Source organism: Neltuma alba, unplaced genomic scaffold (assembly GCF_004799145.2).
Source record: "Neltuma alba isolate B1F8T4 unplaced genomic scaffold, ASM479914v2 tig00012943_pilon, whole genome shotgun sequence".
Classification (NCBI taxonomy): domain Eukaryota; kingdom Viridiplantae; phylum Streptophyta; class Magnoliopsida; order Fabales; family Fabaceae; genus Neltuma; species Neltuma alba.
Window position 1 is genome coordinate 1 of NW_021637308.1, and position 12,987 is coordinate 12,987.

Here is a 12,987-nt window from a genome sequence, read left to right on the forward strand (position 1 = left end):
TGACATCCATATATTTATTTGTTATGGAGCAGACGAATATGGGCAATAACAGGTAAATATGCATGCCTATTTTTGTCTGGTTTGACCAAAATAGATGAATAGTTGGTATGCATATTCGTTCGTTCTAGGTACAAAAGACAATATGCATAGCTATATTCATTTGTTTAGACCAACAGACAAACAATATATTTTTAAAAAATGTAGAAATTTGCATATTGCTAGTTTTTATTCAACTTGCAATTATAAAATCATACATACAATAGAACTAAAACAGGTTATAGCAAATAATAACAGCAATTTAACACAACCAAATCATTTTTTTTCAATATAAATAGAATCCACACAATCCACAATTTTAAAGTAAAAACACTAAAACATAACATCTTAATTAATTAACTTAGTTAAGCAAAAAGAATTAAACACCATAAGTTAATTATATAACAGAAAAAATTTTAAAAAAAAAAAAATCTAATGACATCCTAACTTGGTTAAGCAAAAAGCACTAAGGGTGTGTTTGGATGAAACCAAACCGTAGTTTAGAAAGTGATTCTGGAGAATAGATTATGGGAAAATAGATTCTGTGAAGAATAGATTTTGTAAAAAAGTGATTCTGAGAAGTGAGAGTGTTTGGATAGTTGTTATCAGAAGCACTTTTATATATACAAATACTAAAAAAAAGATATAAGTTAATATGATAATTACAGAAAAAATAGATTTTATGATATATTTTAATTTGAAGGAATAAAATTGTTAATAATATGTTTTTTTTACCATATAATTAATAATACATAAGTAATAAATTAAAATAATAATGTATATATATTTATAAAATATAAGATTAAATATATTTATAAAAAATATGTTTATTAAAAAAATACAAATACATATCATATAGGCCCTCACACTCTCCCCTTTTTTCTCCAAAGCAAAAAAATTTGCTTTTTCCAAAACATGGTTTTGGAGTCAAAAAACCATGGTTTTTGGTTTTGGAGGGGGGTTTGGGTGATTTATTCCCAAACCATGGTTTGAGTGTGTCACCCAAACCACCCTTTGCTCTCTTAGAACATTTTCACGAAATCAAAAAATCAATTTCAAGCTTACTTGTAATATTAATTAGGATGATTACAACATTTAACTCAACCTTTCCAATATAATTTGAAGCACACTTCTCTTAACACTATCTACCTACAAGTAATAAAAATAAAGTTATACACACACACGCAACACATATATTTTAATAGCATTTAAAGCTTTCTAAAATTCAAAGTGAAGATTAAACATTAAAAATACTTAATTAACTATTATATTCCAGTCAAATTGCTCTCTTAGACATTTTCACGAATATCTTATGTGCATTAAGGTTTTAAACAGGTTTAGCAAGTTTTTTAATCATCAAAATGTTAACCCAATCAATTTTGAATAATTCCTAAGTGCAATTCTTATCAACAATCAATTGAAATAGAAAACATACACACCCACAAATAATTACATTAATTCCTTTCAACATCCAAAACTCATATAATATAAAAGACACACACACACCCATTCCACTTGCCTTGCATTGTGAACAAGGTTAAGCTGGACGAGAATAGCAACTTTCATGGAAGAAAACATTGCTCTTGCTTGTGGAATGGCATGGATGAAGAATGGGAAAGAGAGGGGGGAGAAGAACGAGGAAGAGAGTGAGAGAAGATGGCGAGCTACTAGCTAGAGAGGGAGAAGGCAAACTTAGCCACAGGTATTGTTGCTAGAGAGGAGAAGTAGAAATCTAAAGAAGGGAGGGAGGGAGAGAGCTTGCCGCACATAGAGAAGAGAGGAGAAGACATATTTTTAGGATATATTCAAATCTATGCGCTGCAAAGATGAAATTTAAATTAAAAAAAAAAATGTTATTCATCTATTGTTAAGAAAAACACGAGTATGGCAGCTCATACTCATCTGCTCATTATAATAGACAAATAATCGTCTGTTGCAACATAACAGATGAGTATGGGTTCCCATATGGACTCCCATACTCATCTGTTTAACAGACGAGTTTGAAGGCTCATATGTTTCTGTTTTTTTAAAAGAGATGATAATGGGTGACGAAAATGACCATAGTTGTAGTTGTGTTGTTACTATGAATCATAATGACTCCAAGGTTCTCTGTTCATGTAGGTAGGCGTCTCATTTTAATTTGGCGTCGATGGGAACATCTCCTTATGACCAAGACACTAATACTTTACAACATGTAGCACGGTAGCTTTGCAAGGAAGCGTCCACGACATGGGCTTCATGCTCATATCTTGGGTGCAAAAGCTCCACAAATTAACATCAATCCGGACTTCTAAGTTCATCAGCAGTAACTTAGAGGTCCAACTTGAAGTATTGCAATTGACTGTCTTTTGGTGTTTTTTTTTATCTTCTGGTTGTTGTGTTTTGTTGATAAGTTGCTTTGGCCGGTAGTAGCGTGGTTTGGAAGATTGAAGCTACATTGCTTTTCAGGATTTATCACCAACTCTACTCAAGTTTCATGTTTATCTTGCTGCAGTTGTATTTCTCCGGTGATTTGTACCAGCGCTCCTTTCAACTCCCAAAAAAGGCTCATCATCGTAAGACATTGGAAGCAATTAATGCAAGTTCCTTCGTATGATGCAACTTCAGGCAATATGTGCGTATTGCTAAGTGTCCATGCGTGGAAGAAAAATAGTTAACGCAATGAAAGTCTTGGACTTTCGGCTGTCCTAGATCTACTGGCAAGAATTATGAACTACAAAATATTCGAGCCTACTTTAATTTCTGTGGTATTGCTTGTTTCTTTTCTACTCTCGTTATATTATTTTTTTTTTTAGTTTTTCTTATTGCTAGTTTGTTCTGCTTTCTTATTTCACTCGTATTAGACAAGCCTTTTCCTTTAGTTAATTTAGGTTTTACTCAAATTAACTGAATGTAATAGGTTGGCTTTTTATTTAATCTTTTTATCTGTGTTTGGATAAATTTGATGTTTTATAAAAAAAAAATAACAATAATGAATCCATTTCTTGTCTGATGCCTCTTGGCTTTCTGGCATTGAATGTGCCTTGTGTGGCACTAGAATCTGCCTCCAGGTCATAGCTTGTAATGCCAAAAAAAAAAAAATCCATTTCCTTTTCCTCTCCTATAAATCATGTCTCTTATTTTCAAGTAAGTGGTGGTAGGGGCAGTTTCCTTTCACATTATGCAATGTTTTTAAATGTAAGAAACCCATTTCCAGTGAATTTTGAATTTGACAATATTATAACCCCTTCAATTCCCAATATAAAAGGTGGATAATTAATTTATCAATATTAAAAAATTAGTTAGATTATTTATTTATAATAAACGTATATTGATTTTTTAGAATACCCTTTCATCGTGTGCATTATAACTAATCTTTCATGAAAATTTCTTATTATATGTAATTAATAGAAATATTTTAAAAAATTGAGAAACAAAATAGATTAAAAACATATATTTAAGATTAAAACAAACTTGTTTTATAAAAGACATTTTATTGAACATAAGTAAAATATTATATAAAAAAGATCGGCCGGTTACATTTTATCAATTTAAGCAAAACCTAAATGAACCAAAGAAAAAAGCCAACGTAAAAACATTTGAAACATGAGAAAAATAGACAAAACGACAACCAACAAAATAAAAACTAGCAATAGAAAAATATATAAAACTCATAATGTAGAGTGTTAGCAAATGAGACTCGAATAAAAGTGTGAGTTGTATTACTAAGATACCATCATTTATGACATTTCATAGAGTCCCAACAAAGTCCTTAACTAGTCGTATTCAATATAGGACACAGTAATTTATATTCATAATAATTTATATGTTCCCACTTCCCTCAAATCTCTACCAACATTTTATATATGCAACATAATTATGCATAATCAAATAAAATATTTTATATTTTGTATAAAAACGATGAATGACTGTTGTAATGTCTTGACTTTGTCTGGGTAATGTTTTTTTTTTTTTGGACCAGCGTCTGGGTAATGTCTTAACTTTAATTTGTTGAATACAGTTTATATTAAAAAAAAAAAGATGAATGAAAAATCCCCATCACCCAACCAAATCTCCGTCCCTTTATTTTTATTAGGAAAAATTGCAATAACTTTTCACTCAAAAAATTAAATAAGTCTCTTAAAATAAGGGACCTCTTTACAAGGAGATTTTATTTTTTTAATTACTAAATTGCCCTTATTTTTTTTAAGTATACAGTGACAACTAAAAGAGCAGTCATGAACAAATTAAGATGTAATGATTGACAACTATCGCAGCAAGTATTAATAACATATTTTCTCAACACATCACAAAATATAATGCATGAATTGTCAATAGCTATTGTGATAGTTGTTAATTCTTATACTTCAATTATTAACAACTGTACTTTTAATTGTTAATGCGTATTTAAAAAAAAAAGACAATGGCAATGTGATAATTAAACAAATAAAATCTTTTGTGACGAGATTTTTGAGATTTCAGAATAATTTGATGATTTTAAAAAACTTTTTTTTTGTATTTATTTATGCTAGCTGGAACCTTGTTGCAATTTTTCCTCATCATCATCATTATGCTACTCCAATTGTCCGATTGATGTCATCATTACTGTCAGACAAGATCAAGTGGGCTTTCCCCTTAAATAATTTCATATTTTGAAATCGTTAACAATCCGCTGGCTGTTAATGCTACTGAAGACTCCTCTTTTAATACATGACTATTTCAATAATCATTGCTAATTTCGAGAGAAGATAAAATAGTGATCAAACGATGTGTTTTTTACGAGTCAGTGGCTCTTAGATTTTTGGCCCAAAAAAAAAGTGGCTCTTGGATTATTTCATAGTCACATATAGACAAAAATTTTAGGGTAAAAATAAGTATTCTATTGATTGCTTACTATTCTAGACTTTCGCTGTACAATAGCAACTCCAAAATACACAAGAAGCTGACATCCATACACAGATACAATATAAAAAGAAAAACGGGCTTTACAAATGCTTAAAGAAACATCTAGACACTAATTCCTCTATTTTTTTAATTTTTACATTCAAGGGAAATTTTTATTATATTTATCTGTCATTATATAAGTTTGAGACAACATTACTTGCTGTCTTTTCAATTATATACCCTCATTTTTGATTGAGCACAAATCCTAATTAAAGAAAGCAAACTACATTATTTAATGAAAACAGTTAAAAGAAATTTTAACATATTTATTACATTTCATCAGCAGAAACCTTAAATCACACTAATTTTTTTCTATATTGGCACGTCATTAACCGTGATCATTTTTCTTGTAATTAAAATCAATGAAGACCTTGTATGGCATCACGAAATGAAGAAGCAAATAAATCCAACTCGTTCTTATAAGGAAGCAAACCAAGTTCAACCCCACCATTTCCTTCTCTTCCTTCTGCCATTGTGATCAAGCCATTCATATCCACTGTTGCTATCTCCACTTTCACTGGTCTTCCCCAACCAAAATCAGTCTTATAAACCCGAAAACGAGTAAACCCACCAATTCCTATCCCTCTTGTTCCTCTAGTCGCCATGGATTTCCACTTACCACTCAAAGCCTCAGCTTCATTAAGCACTCCTTTCTCCGAGAACCTTCGTATCTCACTCTGGATTTTCTTTGCCATTATAACTATTCCTTCTTCCTTTGTTAGAACACAAACAAGCCCAATTACATCTATCACTAAACAGCAGCCCAAGATACACACGCCTAAAGCCCAAACACAGCACCATACGTGAAAATTGAAATTGTAACTCACAGCACATGTTTGTGTACAGCTGGCTCTAGGAATAATCTAGAATAGTTTTCTGTATATATACCCTGTAGTAGCACTGTTCAAAGCATGAAATGATACAAAGTCATTTCTAAATTATGTCTCTCTCTTTCTTTATTACCGTTATGTCTTTTATCTTTTATTTTCCTTCTTTCACTAAAATGGTATCACAGTAGTAGGCAATGCCGCCGTGACAGATCCCATAAAAAGCTCGGTCTCTTCCTCCTCTGGTACTTCTGACTTGTCACTTCCCAAACCACTCTCTCCAACCCTCCCAATGTCTCTCATTTCATCACGTCAAACTAAACCAAGACATTATCTTATATGGAAGGCACAAATGTTACCATATCTTTATGGCCAATGTTACTTCTGTTACATTGATGGTTCCAATCCACAACCTCCAACCAAATTCTCCGATGGCACTCCCAATCTAGCCTATATCAAATGGTTCAAGCAGGATCAACTGGTGCTATCTCTTCTCATTTCATCTCTATCAAAAAAGCTTATTGCTCAAGTCATGAGACACAAGACATCTAGAGCTATGTGGACAGCTCTGGAAACCATGTTCTCTCAACAGTCTCAAGCTAAATATCTTCAGCTCCACCAACAATTCACTCATTTAAAGAAAGGTGTGAGTCCATTTCTGAATATCATCAACATGCAATTCTTCTTGCTGATTCTCTAGCAGCTACAAGAAACCCAGCTTCTAATGTTGCTTTTCCCATTTATCTCCTTGGTGGACTTCGCTGTAACTATGATTCCATAGCTATCTCTCTTACTACAAGGCGAGCTGTCCTTTCCTCTGAAGAGATCCTCAGTCATCTTCTCTCCTGTGAAGCTCGACAAAATCAAAATATTAGCACTCAAGTCCCTCACATTACTTCCAACGCTGTAAAAGTTTTAGATGGTCTCTTACCCACACCTACATAGCAAGAAAGACGTGGCTTCTCTTTCTATAGAGGTCGTGGAGGACAATTTGCTTTCAACAGCAAAGGTCATGGTTATAGAGGTGGCAGAAACTTTTATGGATAGTATGGTGGTCATACAACACCCTCTTTCTTCTCTACCACCACAACTAACATTTGTCAAATGTGCCATGAACATGGTCACATAGTGGTTGTTTGCCCTTGTTGCTATGATCATAACTTTCATCCTCCTCCCACCAATTCTTATTCTGCAAATTACTCTATATTCCCTTCTGCTATGGAAAATACACTTTGGTATCCTGATACAGGAGCTACAAATCACATGACTACAGACCTCTCAAATCTGAATATCCACTCCATTCCATACCATGGTCAAGAATCTATGCAAGTTGGTAGTGAAGCTCCACTCCCTATACAAAAGACGGTATTGGACACCTCAGCGCACAAAATGGCAAATACCTTCTTACCCAACTTCTTCATGTTCCTAATATTTCTCAAAATCTCTTATCCATTTCTCAGTTTTGTGTTGATAATAATGTTTTCTTTGAATTTCATGTTCATGTTTCATTGTAAAGGATGTCAAAACTTGTCAAACACTGCTCTAAGGTCCCAGTCATAACAATCTTTACCCTCTATGTGGATTATGATAGCCTTCGTCTATTGTTGCATGTCTTGGTATCTGTGCCTTTCTCAGTCAATGGTATGATCGTTTGGGTCATCTTGCCTTTTGCACAATTCAGTATATTGTCTCTTCCAACTCTTTACCTATTTCAACCACTTCGGTTCCCTCTCAGTGTTCAACGAGCAGAGTCTCCAAAAGTCATCATCTACCTTCACCATTGTCTCTACACTGATCATCTACTCCACTAGATCTTGTTTTTGTGATGTTTAGGGTCCCTCCCTGTTATGTCTGTTAATGGTTACCGTTATTATGTCTGTTTTGTTGATGATCATACTCATTTTATGTGGTTTTTCCCCATTCAAACTAAGGATGAAGTTGTTCCTACTTTTTTGTCTTTTAAAACTCTTGTAGAAAACTTGCTTAATAGAAAAATCAAGAGTTTCCAATCTGATTGGGGTGGTGAATTTTGCCTTCTTAAGAAACTTTTCTCTTCTCTTGGTATTCATCATTAGATAACTTGTCCTCATACTCATACACAAAATGGCACAGTTGAGAGACATCACAGAACAATTGTTGAAACAGGTCTTTCTCTTCTCTCCCATACTAACCTCCCATGCACATTCTGGTCTTACGCCTCTCCACATGGCCACGTACCTTCTTAACAGACTTCCTAGTCACACACTTAACAATCTAAGTCCATTCCAAAAGCTCTTTCATCACAAGCCCAATTACCAAATTCTTAAGGTTTTCGGCTCTGCCTACTGGCCCAACTTGCGTCCCTACACTAAAAATAAATTGGAACCAAGATCTACTCTTTGTGTCTTCCTCAGCTATAGTGCAAATCACATGGGCTACATCTACTTACACCCTAAATCAGGCCGTCAGCCGAATTTGCCTATCATGTGATGTCCTCTTTGACGAAACCCATTTTCCTTATCATTACTTAACTCTAAATACCACCGAGCCCAATCCTACCACCACACTACCTTTTCTTTCTCCAAGCCCACTTCCTTCTAATCCAACCCTATCTGCCATACCCCTTTCCCCTTCACGTGACTACGCCACACCTCACCGTCCTCTCCCTCTCCTCAGTCATCTTCTTTCTCCAGCTCTTCCTCACCTCCGCCTACTGCAACTCAAATCCGTGCACCCCCTCTCCATCCAATGGTCACCAGATCTCATGCACACATCTCAAAACCAAAACTCTTCTCTGATGGTACTATCCTATGGCCCCCACATCAAGTTCTCTCTGCCATTACCACTCTTGACATTGTACCCATCTTTATCACTAAAGCTATTAAACACCCACTTGGCGTTAGGCTATGGCTGAAGAATTGCAGGCACTCCTCGACACTATAACATGGTCCTTGGTCCCTCTTGTTTCTTCTCAAAATCCCATCGGGTGTAAATAGATCTTTCACATCAAATACTAACCATCTGGTGTGATTGATTGCTTCAAAGCTTGCCTTGTTGCTAAGGGCTTTCATCAACAAGCTGGTCTTGGTTTTTCTAAAATGTTCTCCCCTGTTGTCAAACCTATCACCATCTGCCTCATCATCTTGCTAGCTGTTTCATAAGGATGGTCCCTTTAGCAAATTGACGTCCAGAATGCATTTCTCCATGGTTCCCTCACTAAAAACGTCTACATATCTCAACCTTCGGGTTTTGTTCATCCTAACTACCCCTACTTTATCTGTAAACTTCACGATCCCTCTATGGCCTAAAATAGGCTCCTCAAGCCTGTTCTCTTGTCTCAGCACACACCTTACTCAACTTGGGTTCACAGGTTCCAAATCTAATGCTTCTTTATTTACTTTTCACTTTCCTTCCTATCAGTTGTATGTACTCATCTATGTGGATGATATTATCTTAATGGCTCTTCTGATGATGCTATTACTGCTCTAATTGCAAATCTCAGTTCTACCTTTCCTGTTAAGACTTGGGGCCTTTACATTATTTTCTTAGAGTCAAAGTACATAGAGTATCTACTGGTCTTATTCTGTCTCAGCACAAATACATTATTGATTTGTTAAAACGTGCTAACATGGCTAATGCTCATTCTATGGCATCTCTGATGGCTGTTAATGCAAAACTACATACTACTGGTTCTTCCTTTTCTGATCCTACCTTTATCGTAGCATCATAGGCACTCTCCAATATTTATCTTTCACTCATCCAAACGTCTCCTATGCTGTATATCGTGTGTGTCAATTTATGCACCAGCCCATTGAACAATATTGGACAACAATCAAATGAATCCTTCGTTACTTGTGTGCTACTACTCATTATGGGTTGCTTTTCAAATGATCCTCCAATTTCTCCTGTTCTCTGTTGCTATTTCTGAACCTCCACCTATCCTTAAAGCTTACTCTAATGCAAATTGGGGTGGCTACCCTGTAGATTCATGTTCCATTGCTGGTTTTGTTGTCTATTTTGGTCCTAATGTTATATCTTAGAGTTCAAAGAAACAAACAAGCAACTGTTTCCTAATCTAGTACTAAGGAGGTAGAGTACCAATCCCTTGCTAACTCAACCAGTGAACTTATGTGTGTTCAAAATCTACTTGGTGAGTTAAACATCTCTCTCTCAGACTCCAATGCTTTATTGTGACAACTTAAGAGCCACCTACCTTGCTGCTAACCTTGTCTTTCATTCTCGTGCAAAGCACATATCACTGGACTACCATTTTGTTTGAGAAAGAGTGGCAGCCAGAAAACTTCACATTGCCCTTGTCTCTTCCAAAGATCAAATTACTAATATTCTCACCAAGCCTCTTTTTACACATAGATTCATGCAGCTTAGGTCGAGTCTTAATGTCACACCAATGCCATACGACTCACGGGGAGATGTTAGAATTCAAACAAGCCCAATTACATCTATCACTATACAACAGCCCAAGATATACACGTCTGAAGCCCAAACACAGCACCACATGTGAAAATGAAATTGTAACTCACAGCACATGTCTGTGTACAATTGGCTCTAGGAATATTCTAGAATAGCTTTCTGTATACATACCCCTATAGTAGCACTGTTCAAAACATGAAATGATACAAAGTCATTTCTTAATTATGTCTCTCTCTTTCTTTATTACCGTTATGTCTTTTATCTTCTATTTTCCTTCTTTCACTAAAAATTAACAATCTCTTCTGTTACTATGTTGATCATACAAGGAAACACACAGTTACCAAGATAATTTGGATCCACTTCTGAGTTCAATTGTGACCCACAATCTGCAGAAAATCTGAAGGAAATATCGATACTGTTATTATTGTCCTTGCTTAATCCTTCATCATTTCCTTTTCCTGTTATTGCTTTTGCATTGCAGGTAAATACAAATGCAGAAGCAAGAATGAAAGTTGAAAGATTCACAGGTTCTTCTTCTTGATGAACTTTGTTCCACAATGAAAGAACCCTTTGTTTCAGTTTCTATAAATCTTGAGGGCTTAGTTCAAAAGTGGCTAGAGCCAATAAATCAAGACATTGAGGTGAAGTAGTGTTTAGCAAAAGCTTGAGGCTTTATTCATGGGATCCAATAGCTTCTGACATAAATTTCCATCCCTTTAAGTACATGAGATCGAGTCGATTAGGATCTTTGACAATGGTTTAGTCCAGGAATGGGTCTAGTCCTTTGGGTAACAAACATGGCAGTTCTCGAGTGGTTTGACAGAGATAAGCCCAGGCCTTCATGAACATGGTGGTTGATTTGCCATCAAGAATAGCGTTGGTGTCTGCTTAAGCCTGTGCAAAAGCCAATGTTAGGAAAGAGAGTAACTTGCAGAGATATGACTGAAGCAAATGAATCGATTGTGTCCAAGGAAGGTACCAAGGGACAAAACTCACTGGCTTCTCGAGCGCATTGCCTATGAGATTAGGGCTTTATTTAAATAGACTTATTAAAAACAGATAAAATTTTTTTTTTGGATTGAAATAAAATTTGATTTTTTTTGTTACAGAAATAAAATTTGATTTGATATTTCATAAACCCTACTCAGTTGAGGAGAAACAAATTAAACATGAAAAATAAGCAAAATAAGACAAAAATTGAAAATTTTAATCAATTAAATGAATGGATTGATAAAGTATATTTAGATATGAGTTTTTTTTTTTAATTTTGCATCTTTGTGATCAGTTTAGCATATATCAATTTCATAGACATAAGATTAATTTAGCCAAGCAACATACATATGCGTCAGTAATAGAGAGTGCAAAAAGACTAAACAATGAGAATCAAGATTCATAATTCTTATATATAACCAAGAAAAAAAGATTAATTATTTTTGAGAAGAATATATACTTCTCTCTAGGGTTGACAGATTAAATCAAGGATTAAGATATAAATTTGCTATGAAACTTTTCACTTAAAGCGCTGGGTATTTGGTCATTTTTTTGGGGTACAAATTTGCTTTAGAAGTTTAAAATCATAACAATGTTACATCTAGCCATTAAAAGATTAATGTCGACCATTATAATAGTGACATTGAACATGGACAATTTTAATAGTAGGGGGTAACATTGCAAGGATTTTAAACTTTTGAGACAAACCTGTACACACAAAAAACTTCAGGTATCTAGTACTCATGAGTGAAAACTCTCAAAACAATTTTGTACCTTAACTCTTACTCTATGTTTGGTAGGAGGGAAATGGAGAAAATGGGAGAGGAGGAAAAATTTTAATGAGCTCAATTTAATAAATTGAAGAAGTCCGGTTTTAAAATTTCAATAAGGAGAAGATGTAAAATAAAAGAACAATAAAATTTAATAAAAAATTTTAACCCTACTTCTTCAATTTTTTAAATTTGAGCTTATTAAAATTTTTCCTTCCTTCTCCTTCCCTTTATTTTTCTCATACCAAACGGGAGCTTTAAAACAACAACTTTTGTTCATAAAAAGTACAAAAAGGGTGTCAAATACAGAAGTTTTCTTGGATCATGTCACAAAATCGATCTAATAAAAAAGGCATCATATATAAGTTATTTTAATCACATAGTTCAATCCAAATTCATTAAAACACTCACTACAAAAAAAAGACTTTAGGTGACGACTTTCGATGGCGACAAAAAAAGTCACCGTTGAAAGTGGAATTTTAGCGGTGACACTAAAAAGTTGTTGTTAAAAGTGAGACTTTCTATGGTGACTTTTTCTGTCACCACTAAATATAACACCTTCAGTGGTGGTGTCCTCACTGAAGGGTTCACTTTCAGCGGTAACTATGAGTGGTCTGACTTTCAGCGGTGTCTTTCTAATGTCACCGTTGAAAGTATAATATAATAATATATATGGTATTTTACAATAATAATAACCAAATTCAATCCAGCTCAACGGCAAGAAGATTGGACATGAAAGGAGGTGGTCATGAGTTTGAAACTTGAAGAAGACACATTTAAAGTGAAAATATTTGGGCGGTGACATGGCAGGAAGGAGTGATGTGGCAACAATGTGGAGGCTGTCGACGACGAGGTAGAGGTGGCCAGTGATGACATGGCGGCCGGCGACAATGACGTGGTGTCAATAATGCCAATTTTTCTTGGGCATCACTTTCAATGACGACAAAAAAATCACCGTTGAAAGTCACTTTTGCCAGTGACAGATTGTCTCCATTGAAAGTTCTTTTAGCGGCAACAAGAAGGTCGCTACC

At 34.7% G+C, this 12,987-nt stretch overlaps 1 protein-coding gene across 1 annotated transcript; it reads right to left on the reverse strand.

Moving 5' to 3' along the window:
- Nucleotides 1-5,318: 5,318 nt before the first annotated feature.
- Nucleotides 5,319-5,654, reverse strand: LOC114732900 (phenolic glucoside malonyltransferase 2-like). Its single transcript, XM_028920278.1, has one exon. The coding sequence runs from the start codon at nucleotides 5,652-5,654 to the stop codon at nucleotides 5,319-5,321; it is 336 nt and encodes a 111-aa protein (XP_028776111.1).
- Nucleotides 5,655-12,987: the final 7,333 nt, after the last annotated feature.